The 14,676-nt window shown below is 47.6% G+C and overlaps 1 protein-coding gene across 1 annotated transcript in view; it reads right to left on the bottom strand.

Annotated features, from left to right (window-relative positions):
• TSPAN7 (tetraspanin 7) overlaps positions 1-14,676 on the bottom strand; it is a 136,695-nt gene that overhangs the window by 16,073 nt on the left and 105,946 nt on the right. The window contains exons 2-5 of the mRNA XM_027091336.1: positions 9,333-9,521; positions 5,491-5,565; positions 2,614-2,709; positions 808-963 (exon numbers count right to left, since the gene is read on the bottom strand). Coding sequence (XP_026947137.1) covers positions 808-963; positions 2,614-2,709; positions 5,491-5,565; positions 9,333-9,521 — 516 coding nt within the window. The remainder of the gene's footprint in view (positions 1-807; positions 964-2,613; positions 2,710-5,490; positions 5,566-9,332; positions 9,522-14,676) is intronic.

Below are 14,676 nucleotides of genomic sequence, written 5' to 3'. Positions count from 1 at the left end.
AAAAAAAAAAAAAAAAAAACAAAACTTTACCTTAGTAAGAAAAGAAAATTTACCTGATGGCAGCATAACCACAGGTAAACTCAACAGTAGGGTTTTTTTCCTCCCTTTTGTTTCAGCAAGACATAGTTTCTATCTGGCATTTCCCTAAACGTTTAAGAATAGATAGTCCTCACACACAGCTGTATCATGTCTTCATCAGATTCTCTGCAGAGTGGAATACAGAATTGATTTTCCTTTTCTCTACCTAAGTTTCATTTCCCTCATTTCTACTATGTACTAACTTCCAAATTTCTCTTGGCCAGTTTTTTTTTTTTCCTCTAATCTCTTTGGGAGTCAGGATGTTGAGAGTGAGTTGAAGTTGTTGATTTCTTTTCCCAATGCAGTGAAGTCCCTAAAATCAAGGCCACCCTCCTCGCAGAAGCAGATGCTGTCTGTCAACTCAACTCCCTCTTTCCGCTGAGGACCGGCACCCAGCTGGGAATAATTTCATGTTTCGAAGGTACATTAAGCAGAAGACAGACACCCAGAAAGAAGGCCACATTCCCTGACATCAGCATCAGGGTTAACAGGAACCACTTGCTAACCCTTCCTAACTATGCCTCGTAGAGTCTCGCTGAGGCAAGGCTTTCTCCTTCAGAAGTGGGCAGCCCAGTGCCTCTCCCTGGCCAGGAAGAACCACAAAGGAAGATTCCTGACTCTCTCCAAGACTATCATTTCTAACCTATTTGTCATAATTTCACAGAGACGAAAAAGCCCTCCCCAAACATTCACCACTGAGTCCCATCAGGACCAAGAGGGAGTGAGTACCTTCTGGTTCACTTTAGTGGCGGCCACGGTCAGGTTGTGCAGATCCTGGGGATTACAATCGGTGTCGTTCATGCAGCAACTTGGGGGGATGCCGTGCTCCAGAAAGTAGGGGCTGGTGCTCCAGTTGGTGTAGTTCTGCACCCCACAGCAGCTCAGCTGTTAACGGGAAAAGGAAAGGAATTAAGTGTGGCAGATCAAAGGCACTGTGGTCTCTGCACCCAGCGCTTTGCAGCTTTTAAAAGAAAAACATGGGCCCAGGCCCTAAGTTGACAGGCACAGCTTTGGTGAGCCAAGATGAGCTGAAGCTCCACTAGCAATTCTACTCACTGGCATACCCACGTGAACTCAGCGGACGAAGTGAGTCCTAGACGCCATATTGCGTTGGTTTCCACCTCCCAAAGCCAAGCAGCTGCTCTCTGGCCTGGCTAAGCATCAAAATCACCTGCGTGATTAGGTGCTGCTAAAGAGACAGATGTAGAGAGCTACTGAGTCAGGACCCTCGATGGGGAGCTCAGGCCAAGATGGTTTTAGAAAGCTCTCCCCAAGATCTGTACTAATACGTACATAAATAGTTTAGGGGGGAAAAAAGATGCACATTGAGGAAGAGAGAGAGTTGGTGCTGGTAAACTACAGCCCACCAGCTACCTGGTTTTGTAATCAAGTTTTACTGGGACACAGCTGTGCCTCTGTGTTACGCGTTGTCTAGGGCGGATTTTGTGCTACAAAGGCAGAGTAGAGTAGTTGTGACAGAGACTGCATGGCCTTCAAAGCCTCAAATAGTTACTACTTGACCCTTTACAGCAAAGATGTGCCAACTGCTGACACAGAGGCTATTGAAGCAGACGGGGCAAAATATGTCATTAATTGGTGAATCTGGGTAAAAGGGGTACAGCTCCTTGTACTATTCCTGCAGCTTTTCTGGGTAACTTTGAGATTCTACCAAAATAAATTACCAAAAACATAAAGATACTGCTTCTAAAGTCAAAACAAAACAACACAACAATAAAAGACACCCCTCAATCAAAAACCTCTCCAGGGGCTTCCCTGGTGGCGCAGTGGTTGAGAGTCCGCCTGCCGATGCAGGGGACACGGGTTCGTGCCCCGGTCCGGGAAGATCCCACATGCCGCGGAGCGGCTGGGCCCGTGAGCCATGGCCGCTGGGCCTGCGCGTCCGGAGCCTGTGCTCCGCAACGGGAGAGGCCACAATAGTGAGAGGCCTGTGTACCGTGAAAACAAAAAACAAAATAACCTCTCCAGCTGATCCTGATGGGCAGTCAGGCTTGAGCACCTCCAGGCAGGAAACAACTACTTTCCTCATATCCTCTGAGAAGCACCAGGCAGCCTAGGCCATTCACACGCCTGCAGGATCCTCAGTTGCTCTGAGATCGGCTCTCCAACCCCACTGCACCGCCCAAGCCGGTGAACACAGCTCACCTGAGCTCACCGCCCAGCCTCAAGACACCATTTCCAGAAGGCTGGTCTTAGGGAGCCAACTCGAAGTCAGGCTGTCCTACACTCACTGTTCCAAGGCTTCAGATTTTAAGGGCAAACTAGCTCTCCTTGGGATGCTCACATCCTTACGGATGAAAAGCAAACCGGAGGGAGTGGTCCTTCTTGGCATCAATTACCTGGATCCCTGGACCCTGAAAAAGTACTGGATGTCCACTGTTGGAAAGGGAACTGGGCCAAGAGGCGGAGAGTGGGGCTCAAGAGCAAACACTGCCAGTCCAGCGTCACCGGCAGCCCACAAGTCCACGGCCCGACCTCGCAGGCCATTGCCAGCCCCATCTCCTTCCTGGAACTTACGCTGCGCTGCACGTGATCCACCGCCCGGCTCCTCTCGTCGTTGCCATTGTAATTCTGCATGGCATCAGTGTAAGTCCTCAGGAAGGTGTCCTTGATCTAGGGAAGACAAGGGGCGATGTGCTTCTGGTCCACTGCAGCCCAGATGGACACAGATTCGTACCAACTTCCACCCCAAAATAGCCTCTTCTTAAAGTCTCCGAATAAATGTAGACCAAGGAGGGGGCGCCCTGTTTTCTGAGACAAAAGAGCTCAGAAGATCGGCCAAGGGGGTTGTTAGCTCAGGAGTTTTAAAAAAATGTTCCCTTACCCCCAGTCCGGAGGAACCCTGCCTAGTTCAATGAGCCACTCAGGTGTCTACTCAGATTCAGAAAGGGCTGTGATGGTTTTCTAGTTATTTTCTTGGAATTGGTTACTGCCTTGCTTTCTATAACTTTTTCTGCCCTTACTCAGAAGAATGACAGAGGACAGGCCATTTGTGTGTGGGGCGGGCAGGAAGACCGATGTTTTGACCAGAATCAGATCCCTAGTGTACCATACAGGAGTGGGGCAAAACCAGCTTTCACTTACCTGTCTTCATTGAGATGAGAAAAAGAGACTAAAGGACATGGACTTTATTTGTTAATAAACAGTTAGCAAAACCCTTTCTCCTTCTCTGTGAACACATTTGACCTTGGGTTATCTTTCAAGTTCTGTTTTCCTGGAAACCTACTGAAGGCGGAGCATCAGGTGTGTTACCAGGCAACCCCGCTTATGGTAAAAAGTGCCCCGATTGGTGAAATGACTCTGGCCTTGGACTTCAGCAAATGAAAATAATTACCTGGTGGGAAGCTTAGGGCTAAATATGGTGACTCTTCTAACTAGGCGCGTTCCTTGCTGAGATACTGGCCGCTATGCCCATTGGACAGTTATAAGAGATAAAGAGACACTATTTACATGGAGCTCTAAGCCAGGGTGGTTGCCACACCCAGCTGTGTCCCCTCGTTTCATTGCACGTGCATCGTCTCTTAGGCGTGGGCAGGTCTACACAGACTAGAGCCTGGACCACTTTGAGGACTCCCACTGAAGAAACAAGCCCACTGCTGCCCTGCCTGCAAGCTATGTTTCCTTTACCGTATCCTTCTCAGTCAATGCTGCTAGGTTGTGACCTATTCTCATCATGTGCGTTTGACTCTTTAGCCAAACTCAAGACCACTCCTGGCGGCCGAAGGGTGGCACTGCAACCCCCAGCCACCACTTCCCTAAATGGCTTTTCAGTGAAAAGCCGTTAGGCAGGTGAGGATGTTCAGGTCCTAGGTATCAGGTTTTACCTCAGCTGAGAATAAGAATGGGGGATCTGGCTCTGGATGCAGTGCCCACATGAAATGGTTCTAGAAGTCCGTCTTGGCATCTGAGAGGCCACATCTGGTAAAGGGGAAGAGCGGGGAGAAAGCGCCTAAGGCAGGCTCACTGGGAACTTGACCTGGCCAAGCACAAAGGCAGGGCCTGGGAACACGTGATGCCAGACTTCAAGACCCACAGTTATCACACTCGACCTCACTGACTTTCCTACCTCCGTCTTGCTATTTCTTTCCATTCTAACACATGTGTAGCTGCTTCTATCTTTACTGTTATTTACAGGGAACAATAATGAATTTGGGGAGTGGGGAGTTAGAACCAGAACTGTATCGTAGCGTATACACTTTCTGACCTATCATCAGTATACACATCTGAAAAGTGATACCACGGCAGCTACAGACAGCGTGAGAGCAGCTCGTCCCTGCATTACCATCTATACGTTGTCCAAATAGAGCAGCCTCAGTGACAGGACATGGAAGGATGGCCACGTGCGACAAAGGACAGCTGGGAGTGTCCTTGAAACTAGCAGTTTTGAGCGCAAAACCGGATTCAAAATCATTCTCCCCAGCTGTAGAAATCTCAAATTTTACATGTAAATAAAAAACAAAGTGCAGCTTTGTAGGGGTTTTTGATCGTGACTGTCTTCTCTCCTTTTCCCACACCACCAAGCGAAGCCACAGGGCTCCTCGCCACTGGGGTGTGGATTTTACCCCCGGGCGGCAGGGGGCGCCCTGCAGGAGCTCTAGAGGGCAGACAGTAGAGCACAGGCTGCTTAGGGGAAATGTAGCACTTCGCCTTTGGCCAACGACTTGTTTGGCTTGCCTCTGGCCTCTGAGAAATCTTGATATACGGATATACACTTGTGCCTTGCTGAAGTGGCTACTTTTAAAGTATTTAATCTATATGGAAGGTCACTTTTTTAAAAGGAGGAGGAAGGACTTCCCTGGTGGCACAGTGGTTAAGAATCCGCCTGCCAATGCAGGGGACACAGGTTCAAACCCTGGTCCGGGAAGATCCCACATGCCGCGGAGCAACTAAGCCCGTGCGCCACAGCTACTGAGCCTGCGCTCTAGAGCCCGTGAGCCACAACTACTGAGCCCACGTGCCACAACTACTGAAGCCCGCACGCCTAGAGCCCATGCTCTGCAACAAGAGAAGCCACCGCAGTGAGAAGCCTGCGCACCGCAACGAAGAGTAGCCCCCGCTCGCTGCAACTAGAGAAAGCCCGTGCGTAGCAACGAAGACCCAACGCAGCCCAAAATAAATTAATTAAAAAAAAATCCAATAACGGAGAATCCTTTCATGCGACAGCTATATAAAGAAATAGAGTGAGGGTCAACAACTAAGGTTTCAAGTTTGGCGAAATCCCCACCTGTAGAATTTTCTGGGCATTTCAGTTCATAGTGCATGGCATTTGGAAACTAGCAAATACCACTGGAGATGCCAGCTAGCTTCTCTGCATCCCTTACACATTCCAAGACGTTTCAAAAATCCTCCTCCCAAAGACCCTTGAACTGAGTTCTCCACTTGGTGTATACTCACCTCGTGACGAAACACAAACCCAGAAATGCCAGCCACGAGTTCAGCCAGGAACACCAGAGACAGAAACATGGCATACTGCAAAGCAAGTGGACAAGGACACAGTCAGATACGGCGGGCGGAGAACAGTGCTGCTTTGGGCTAGGTCCCTTCTTGTCAGGGGGAATTAGACAAGTTGTCATATTCCCTAGAAGGCAAAGTAGAAAAAGCCTCTTCTCCAGATGTTCCCATACGAGCCTCCATATACGCATGTGTCTGTTTAACGTGCATAAGCATTTGGGGGCACACGGGCTGAGGACAGCGCGTCCAGGGACCGGCATCATGCCTGTCAGCTCAACCAGGAGAAATCTGGAAGGGCTTTTTACAACTAAGTATCCACTATTCTTAATGTTAGGCTCCTCGAGGTAGAAAGTACTCTGGAGGGCACAGGACACAGTTCCACCCTTTCTGTGAGTCCTTTAGACCACTTTCCTCACCAGGGTCACCTGGCGTCTGCAAGCTGAGACCACTCCCTCCCGCCCATCCCTTGCAGCTCATTCACGTTTTCAACTGTTCCGATTGCCAGAAAGGCTCCTTCCGCTTGGCCACAGTCTGCCTACTTGTAAATTCCACTTACTGGTGTTGCATCTGCTTTCAGGAGACGCCAGAACCAGTGTGACCTCTCTTCCATGCCACGGCCCTTCGTCTGTGTGAATACAGCCATGGAGGGACCGGCTGCTTCTCTCAGTTCGGGCAAGCCCTCCTGTTTCCTTAAGCACATCTCCTATGAAGTGGCTTCAAACCCCCTTCCTTTGGAGTTGTATACCTCCCATTCTGACAGAGTGGCCCAGATGTGCACAGGCCCACGTGATACCCTTCCTCACTACGGCCTGAATGCGGCACCCGCAGCAGTGGGTCGCTTACCTCTCTTGTTCTGCCTGCGGAGTTGATAGCCTTTTGAAAAGCAAATCAGCTCCGCTGCTGACCCACAATGTTCGCAAGCATCTAAAACCCCCAGTGCTGCTTACACATCTCATGCTTCCTGTACTTTCCAAGTGTGTGGGTGTGTGTGCGCGTGCGTGCAAGTGCCTAAGTTCAGGGATGTTATATGGTACTTCTGAGACATGAAGGGTTTCCATTTTTGTGACTGAAAAGCAGATAAAAGGAAAGAGAATTGATTCCTCTCCTACGAGGCATATGTCTTAGAATCTGCTTCTTCTCATCTCAAAATGAAATACAACGCTCCTGAATGTTGGGAATGGCCTTTGGTGATGCCCTAGAATTTGAGTACACTGCACGTGGCCATACTGCTTACTTGGAAAGTATATATGTGTGCATGAGATCATAAATTATTTTTCTCAGCCAGGGGCACATATATTCAAAGGAGGAAATACTGCCTTAAAATGCTGGTTTCGTTCAAAATATTAATAAAAAGTCTCTCCGCACACTGAAAGCACAGACACTAAAGTATCAAACACACGGTTCTGAATAGAAGGCTCCGTGTACACGACTTCTCTCTCTCAGCTTGGTACAAAATGCAATTAGAAGCACAACGTACTCTAGGGAGACTCTCACCCCAGGCCTAGACTCCACCAGAAAGTCCTGTGAGAAAGTCATCATCAGGACGCAGGTGGGAGAAAGAACTTTTGACTCTGCGGTGTAGCTCTTAGGAAAGGGGCCGCGGTTCTGGGCCTCCATAAAGTGAAAAGAGTTATTTTCAATTGTTCTGCAATTAATGAGGTTAAATGAGGGCTGTAAAACTTTAGATGGACAGCTAACCGAGTGACTTCTGCTCTGTTCAGCTAGATCAGCAGTTTCACATCCCTAGGAGGTTCTCTGCTTCTGGAAGCTTCCAGAGGAGAGCTGCTGCTCCTTCAGAAGGCCTGCTGGGGAGAGCCTGTATTAAATCCAGGTGGCAGGGCTCGAGTTTTCTCCAAATGAAAATACTGGAGTAGAAATAGTCCTGGCTTTCGGAAGACACCTATCTGGTTTCCCGTCCCAGCTCTCTGCACATTAGTTTTGTGAACTTGGACAAGGTATTTCACCTCCAAGTCTGTCGCGTAACATGAAAACACAACCTGAACTTTATGGCGGTGGTGAGGAATAAATAAAATGGAGTATGCACACAGGACAACATCGAGCGGGTGAAAGGAACTAAATGATAGCTTTTAGAAGACCAAAACCAACACCAAGCCCCCCAGACTTCTCTACTCGCCAAAAGGGTCACTTGCTAGTAAGCTCCCAAGCGTCAGGAGAAAATGGCAGCATGGTATGAAACTCAGAAGAAGCCAGAGATGACTGCTCCATTGTTGCATGCCCACTTCTGCCTGCTTCAGTCATAGTCTTTGGGCCGGAAGAAACCTTGGTGGGTTAATCCAATACTGTTCTTTCATAAATGGGGACAAAGGCCCAAAGAGGTTACATCCTTGCCCCTCAAGACTTAAGCCACTTAGCATCAGGGTCAGTCAGGTCTCCAGGTCTCCTCCCTTCTTGTTTGGACAGATGCCTTTTTAGCAGTTTGTTTTCCATGCCTCTGGAGTTAATTCTTCCCTTGCTACTCACTGTACTGAAGAAGAGGGTCTCAGCACCGGCTGTGCAATAGCACCCCTGGAGAGCTTTCAGAAAATGTGGAGCCAGATCCTGACCGTCACAGCGTCTGGTTCCACTGGCTGGGGGATGGCCTCTGGCAGAGGTGTTTTTAAAAAGCCCAGGTGACTCAGGCACAGATCAAAGTTGAAAACTACAACACTAGACCAAAAGGAAACACTAGCGCCTATAAGAGGTACTAGAAGGTAGACTCAGTGCTAATGGAGGTGACAGCAGCAGAAGTGCTTCCATATGGTCTCACTACGGCTTTTCCACCAACCTGGAAGGATTAGCTGTGGCCAGGCTATCAGCTTCCCACACGGTCTTCAGGACAGAAAATGGCCAAACCAAGCACGACCTCCATCAGGTTGCCAACAAAGAGACTGACCAGTGCCCATTTGGAAGGTGCTTCCTTTGGAGTGAATCACCCTCACACCCGTATCTGTCACTAGACGGTGTCATGGGTTACTGCAATCTAGGGCTAAACAAGAAAGGACGGGCCACCCAGCACCGAGGGAATCTCTACTCTCCCCTTTCAGAGAAAGAAATCCTTTTAAACAAAATTTTCTTTTGAGGAGAGGCTCTTGCTGCCTTTTATCTGGGAAAGTCTTCCACATAAACTCTTATTAATGAAAAGCATGGGCAAGAGACTAGAGAATTAGGCGACTGGTCTACCAGAAAGTTAAGACTTGCAGCAGCAGCCTTTCAACAGCCTATCCTTACCCTTTGGGAAACATCACTGCTGTGTCTGCTGAGTGGGGAAGCTCTGGCTTAGCTCAACTCCCACTGCACGGAGCCAGGCTGTGCAGGCGTAGAGGAGAGCGTGCCTGCGCATCCCAGCACAGCCCAGCTCAAGGAGGCAGAAAAGTATTTCTCCACTGGGAACTTGGAAATGAAAGGCTGCTCATGTTCGGGGTGCTGCCTCACCCACCACGGCTGCACATCACACGCTTGAAGAGATTTCTAAGACAGAATTCAAAACTGGAACAGGGCATCTTGCCACGAGGCTATAAATGGCTTATTAGAACCGCTGGCCACTGCTTTGTCATCATCTACCTTGAGGGACCAGGACGGGATTTTTTTGTGTGTCAGGCTGTATCTGGGGTTGTTTCTCCCTCTAGGGGATTAAAGGGTGGGTTAGGTAAAAGCCTGCACTAAAATTAGAGTCAATGACTATTAAGGACTCGTCTGTGGCTTCAAGAAGGGCCACTTTGCTTTCACGTGATTTATATTTTTACAAAACAGAATCAGAAAGCAGTATTATACTGTGACCTACTCACCAGTTTCAGCATCCATGGGCTACCACGGCACGTGGCAAAGCATCCAAACAGGCCAAACACGACAATAGTGGTGCCAGTTCCGATGAGCACATAGGGAGCATTTGTGGAGTTCTCGGCAATCAGGGAAATATAGGTGCCCAGAGTGAGTTTGCCCCAGACTCCGACGGCCAGCAGGATCACCCCAGTGATCTGAAAAAAAAGCAGGAGTGGGAAGTGTGAGACTGCTGCTGAGAGGTGAGAATTAACACACAGCAATGTGGCTGGAATCTGAAGACTCCAGTTTCCGGGAGCAAGCAGGCACTTGCTGTAGGATTTCCTGAAGCAGTGGGAGAGGCCAGAGCCCATGAACTAAAGCCACCACACAGTAAAGACACTTTGATTTTGGACAACTAGATCTGTCCCTTACACAATCCCATATGCAGGGACCATATCAACTGTAAGTCAAGCCAACACTAAATAACTTCTAAAAAAAAAGCTGCTTAAAAAGTACATCCTAGGGACTTCCCTGGTGGCGCAGTGGTTAAGAATCCTCCTACCAATGCAGGGGACACGCGTTCGAGCCCTGGTCCGGGAAGATCCCACATGCCGCGAAGCAACTAAGCCCGTGCGCCACAACTACTGAGCCTGAGTGCCACAACTACTGAAGCCCGCGCGCCTAGAGCCCGTGCGCCACAACAAGAGAAGCCACCGCAATGAGAAGCCTGCGCACTGCAACGAAGAGTAGCCCCCATTTGCGGCAACTAGAGAAAGCCTGCGCGCAGCAACAAAGACCCAACACAGCCATAAATAAATAAATTAATTAATTAATTCAATCAATCAATCAATCAATCAATCAATCCTAATACAGGTCTGAGAGCCTTCCCGGATCTGGTCTGGGAGCTGCTGCTCAACGCAGAGCTGGGCATGACTCCAGTAAGAATGTCAGCCGCCCTCTTCAATGTAATGTGTGTATATGGAATATTTTAAAAACATCCTATGTGATGTTTTCAAGAAAAAGGTGATCTTCTGTAACTATCATGACGAAAGTCTCTACAAAAGCAAAATACTGAAACTATTTTTGAATCCCTATTGATGTGCTGCCTTATTTACAATATTTTATTCACTATAAAACAACAGAATCTGAATAGTGCCTGGAATTAGCTGTACTACAATTTGTCAAGTCGCGCTGATTGGCCCGAAGGAAATCCCCACAGTGTGTCTGCACCATAGAGCCTTGCATCACTCGGGCCCTTACTTCAGGGCATAGACTTGGGGCTGCGTGCCATGCCTGACTCTCCATCCCCTGCAGGCCACACATCCCAGGAGCCTTAGCTGCTGAAGCCAGTGGCTGACTTTGTGTCTCTAGCTCCCCAGCCCGTCTCTCCCTCAGTTTACCAACAGCTGAGCAGCTCATTCGAACTGACATCCCTCCAGCTGCCACCACATCTGACATCTTATGAGGCTCGAAAAACGCTTGGATGTCCAAGGAAGCCCTTCCCCAGTTTCTCCCACCCTATCCCCCGATGCCCCACACCAAATGCCTCAGCTCCCTGTGCAGCCTGCCCGTTCAAGTGAGGAGGCAAATAAAAAAGACTGACAGAAGAAAGGATAAAGACGTGGTTATATGTACACAAAGGAATATTACTCAGCCATAAAAAGAATGAAATAATGCCATTTGCAGCCACATGGATGGACCTAGAGATGATCATACTGAGTGAAGTAAGTCAGACAGAGGAAGACAAATATCATATGATATCACTTATATGTGGAGTCTAAAGATGATACAAATGAAGTTATTTACAAAACAGAAACAGACTGACAGATATAGAAAGCAAACTTATGATACCAAAGGGGAAAATGGGGGATAAATTAGGAGTTTGGGATTAACAGATACATACCACTATATATAAAATAAACAACAAGGACCTACTGTATAACACAGGGAACTATATTCAATTATCTTGTAATAACCAATAATGGAAGAGAATGTAAGAAAATGATTATTTATATATATGCAAACAAAAAAAAAGTGAGGAGGCAGGATGAGAAACTGGTGAAAACCTGTATGACACAAATCAATACCCGCCTCTCCAAGGTTTCCCCTGTCAGTCAACAAACACACTGTTCCTTAATGTCGGTACGTGAACACATACCACTGCAAGAGGAAGCAAATGGCTGGGCCAGTGGAGATGCCTAGGAGCGTCTCTCTGTACACTTCCTTCTGCAGTTTGGAGCCATCAGGCTCCACCATCAGATTGTTTCCCTGTGCAGGAAAAAGAACAGACCCTCCACCTTTCCCCGTATCAGCCGAGAGTGGGCTCCACCGGTTTGGGGGATGGGATCAGTGGAAGCAACAAGAGCTTCGTGAAACTCCCCTACCCCCATCCCGATAGCCTCCCTACTTTGTAGAACCATCACCATGAAAGACAGAATTAAAAGCTTTAAAGTAGAAAAAGGTCGAGGAACTTGTGCTACTTTTATAAGGCAAAGGTGAAGGAATGTGATGCAGTCTTGAGGAGAAAGTGTTTGACACTAATATTTGGGAGAAAGTGGCCCAGTGGCGGTCTACCGCCTTTGAAAAGTCAAAATGGGCACGGCCTTAGCGAGTTAGGAAAACAAGAATGCATTTGTTGCCAAGAGTTCCAAGTCCTGTACTGACACCTGGTGGTTGCTAAAGAAGGTACCTTCCTTGAACACCTCTGCCATGCTCCTCCGAATGGAAACAAAATGCTTTTCCTCCACTACAAGCAAAATTTAAGATTCAACTCTCTGCTCATTAGGGGTAAGAATGCAGTGAACATTAGGTAGAAAGGACAGCGCTTGAGCTATCTTTTATTACTCAACGCTTAGCACAGTGCCGGGCACAGAGTAAAGGCTTAATATTCATTGACAAATACATTTCATTCCTCTGGGTCTTAGACCTCTATTTTATAAAACAGGGTCTTTCACATGCCAGATACTTACAAAACTTCTCCATCAGGTAAATACTGAGAGGTAACTTAACATGAAACCAAAGAGAATCTTTCTCCCCTACTTCCCTCTCTGGCATTAACTGCCTAAAGGTGTAAATATTACAATGTCAGTGTACCGAACAAAACCAAAAAATTCAGTTAAACTACTCATTGTTTAGGCCGAATATGTCTCATCCAGACACTTGCAATTTCATATGATTGCCCCCAAAGATTCAGTAACCTTTCAGACATACACTGAGTAGCTGCATTCTATACTCTACTAGTGTCAGTCATTATTGGAACACAATGGCTTTTTTTTTTTTTACATCTTTATTGGAGTATAATTGCTTTACAATGGTGTGTTCGTTTCTGCTTTATAACAAAGTGAATCAGTTATACACATACATATGTTCCCATATCTCTTCCCTCTTGCGTCTCCCTCCCTCCCACCCTCCCTATCCCACCCCTCTAGGTGGTTACAAAGCACCGAGCTGATCTCCCTGGGAACACAATGGCTTTAATGAAAGTGTCTATTACTCACCAAGTATAAGAGTCCGATAGTATATTTCTGTCACCAGTGATTTCATGAAGTTCGCTTACTACCCTAACAAAGATTATATGCAGTATGTCAAAGTTAACACAAATCCTGCTTTTAAGGCAAACAATATTAACGTTTTTATTCCTTTTCTTTCAAAAAATAATTTCTGCAAATGCAGTCATTGCTTTGTGTATAAAATTCTCTCCTCATGGAAAGTACAAAGCCTATGATATCAACTTGTTGGAACGTTCATATAATGTAAATTACACAAATATTCTTTTTTTTTTTTGCAAAAAGACTATTTTTGCAGACCTCCAAGGGTGCCTCTTAAAGATTGCCAGTGGGTGCAAACAAACACAACATTGTGGGCACCCTATCGCTTGGGGAAAAAGCCACCCAATGTTTTGACCTTGACCAACTCAGACATCCTCTAAGGAACTCCTCCTCTGAATGAGGTAGAGACTGGGATAGACCAGCCTCTTCCAGCACCTGTGTGCCAGGAATCTAAAAACCAGCCAGAGAGGAAAGTCCTTCTCCAATGTTGCTCTTCTTCTACTCAAACATTCCTGATGGGCCAGCTCTGTGTTTGGAAGCCTGAACTCCAGAGGCAAGTCCTTCTGCACAGCCCAGAACCACGTCTTCAGCCTCATCTTCCTCACTAGTCTTTGTCAACTCTATGTACTTCCAGGAAAACGGAGTCGTCCTCTGTGCGCTTCCTGTACTTGACTGCTTCTCAACCTTTGCTCGTGATGATCCTCTGACCTAGAACCCTTACCCTTCCTATCACTACCTGTCTGCGTCCTAAACTCTTAGGGTACCCTGGACGCCCTCCTCCCAGCCTCCTTAAACAGAACTTACTTGGAAATATGCCATCATCATGCTGCACCCCATCCCCCTCCCATGCACGTCCAGGACTGTGAGCCCCTCAAAAGCAGGAGCTCTGGGCTCTGTGTACAGTCAATGCCCAGTACATGTCTGCCGCATGCATGAACCAGCATCTGATTGTAGAGTTAAAGGGGGAGAAGTTTCATGTTAGCCATCCACCTGCTATATACCCTCTGGACATCTCTGAGGAAATGGTAGAATGCCCATCTGAGCAGGCATCATAATCTGGGGGAAATAACAGTGCTAAGGAGAAAGGAGAAGAAAATAAACAGACAATGGAGGAAAAGGTTGGGCCGCAGTGCACCCTGAAGTGAGGAAAGCCATATTTCGTGGTGGTACTGGTGGTGGACTCGGGGTGAGTCTTGGAAGAAATTGCCAGGCAGTTGGAGGAAAAAAACTACAAGCAAAGGGCTGAAGAGCCACAAAACACAATAAACAAGTACTTATTCACATCTTCCCGCTATAATAATGCTTCTTACCAAGGATAAGAAACATACAAAGACAAGCCAAAGACAAAAGTCATTGTGGTCTGCAGGATTTTTGGTTCCTGTTAACACACACAGCAACACTCACCCCTACACGTGCCTCGATGAGTACCCACAGAGTGCAAAGTAAAGGACAGGTTCTCTTCACCTCTCTCTTCTGCTCTGGGGTGCAATGAATGAGTGGCTTCAGAGCTCGCCAAAGCAATTTTGCGTCTCAGATCTTCAGAGACCTCAAATTCCGAAATCAAGCAGTGTGTCACCGATTTTGGCTTTCTCATGGAAGTTTTGCTTCCTTCTCAGAAGAACCAATTAGCAAGCAGCCAATAGTGTGGCCAAGGAAGGGACAGATCAGAGCCCGTAGGTAAACCACGCAAGCGGCCTGGTGAAGGCCCTGCCGCCTTACAGGCTCCCGCCTCAGCCACAAGCCAGGAGGGCAGGCCTGGCACCCACCAGCAGCAGCCAGGCTAAGTCTCCTGGTCTCTGTTAACTCCCAGCATCTCATGGTG

Source organism: Aethalodelphis obliquidens, unplaced genomic scaffold, assembly GCF_003676395.1.
Source record: "Aethalodelphis obliquidens isolate GAN/ISIS:26980383/991018 unplaced genomic scaffold, ASM367639v1 scaffold71, whole genome shotgun sequence".
NCBI classification, from domain to species: Eukaryota; Metazoa; Chordata; class Mammalia; order Artiodactyla; family Delphinidae; genus Aethalodelphis; species Aethalodelphis obliquidens.
The sequence above is the reverse complement of the archived record's forward strand: the minus strand, read 5'-3'. Positions and strand labels throughout refer to the sequence as shown.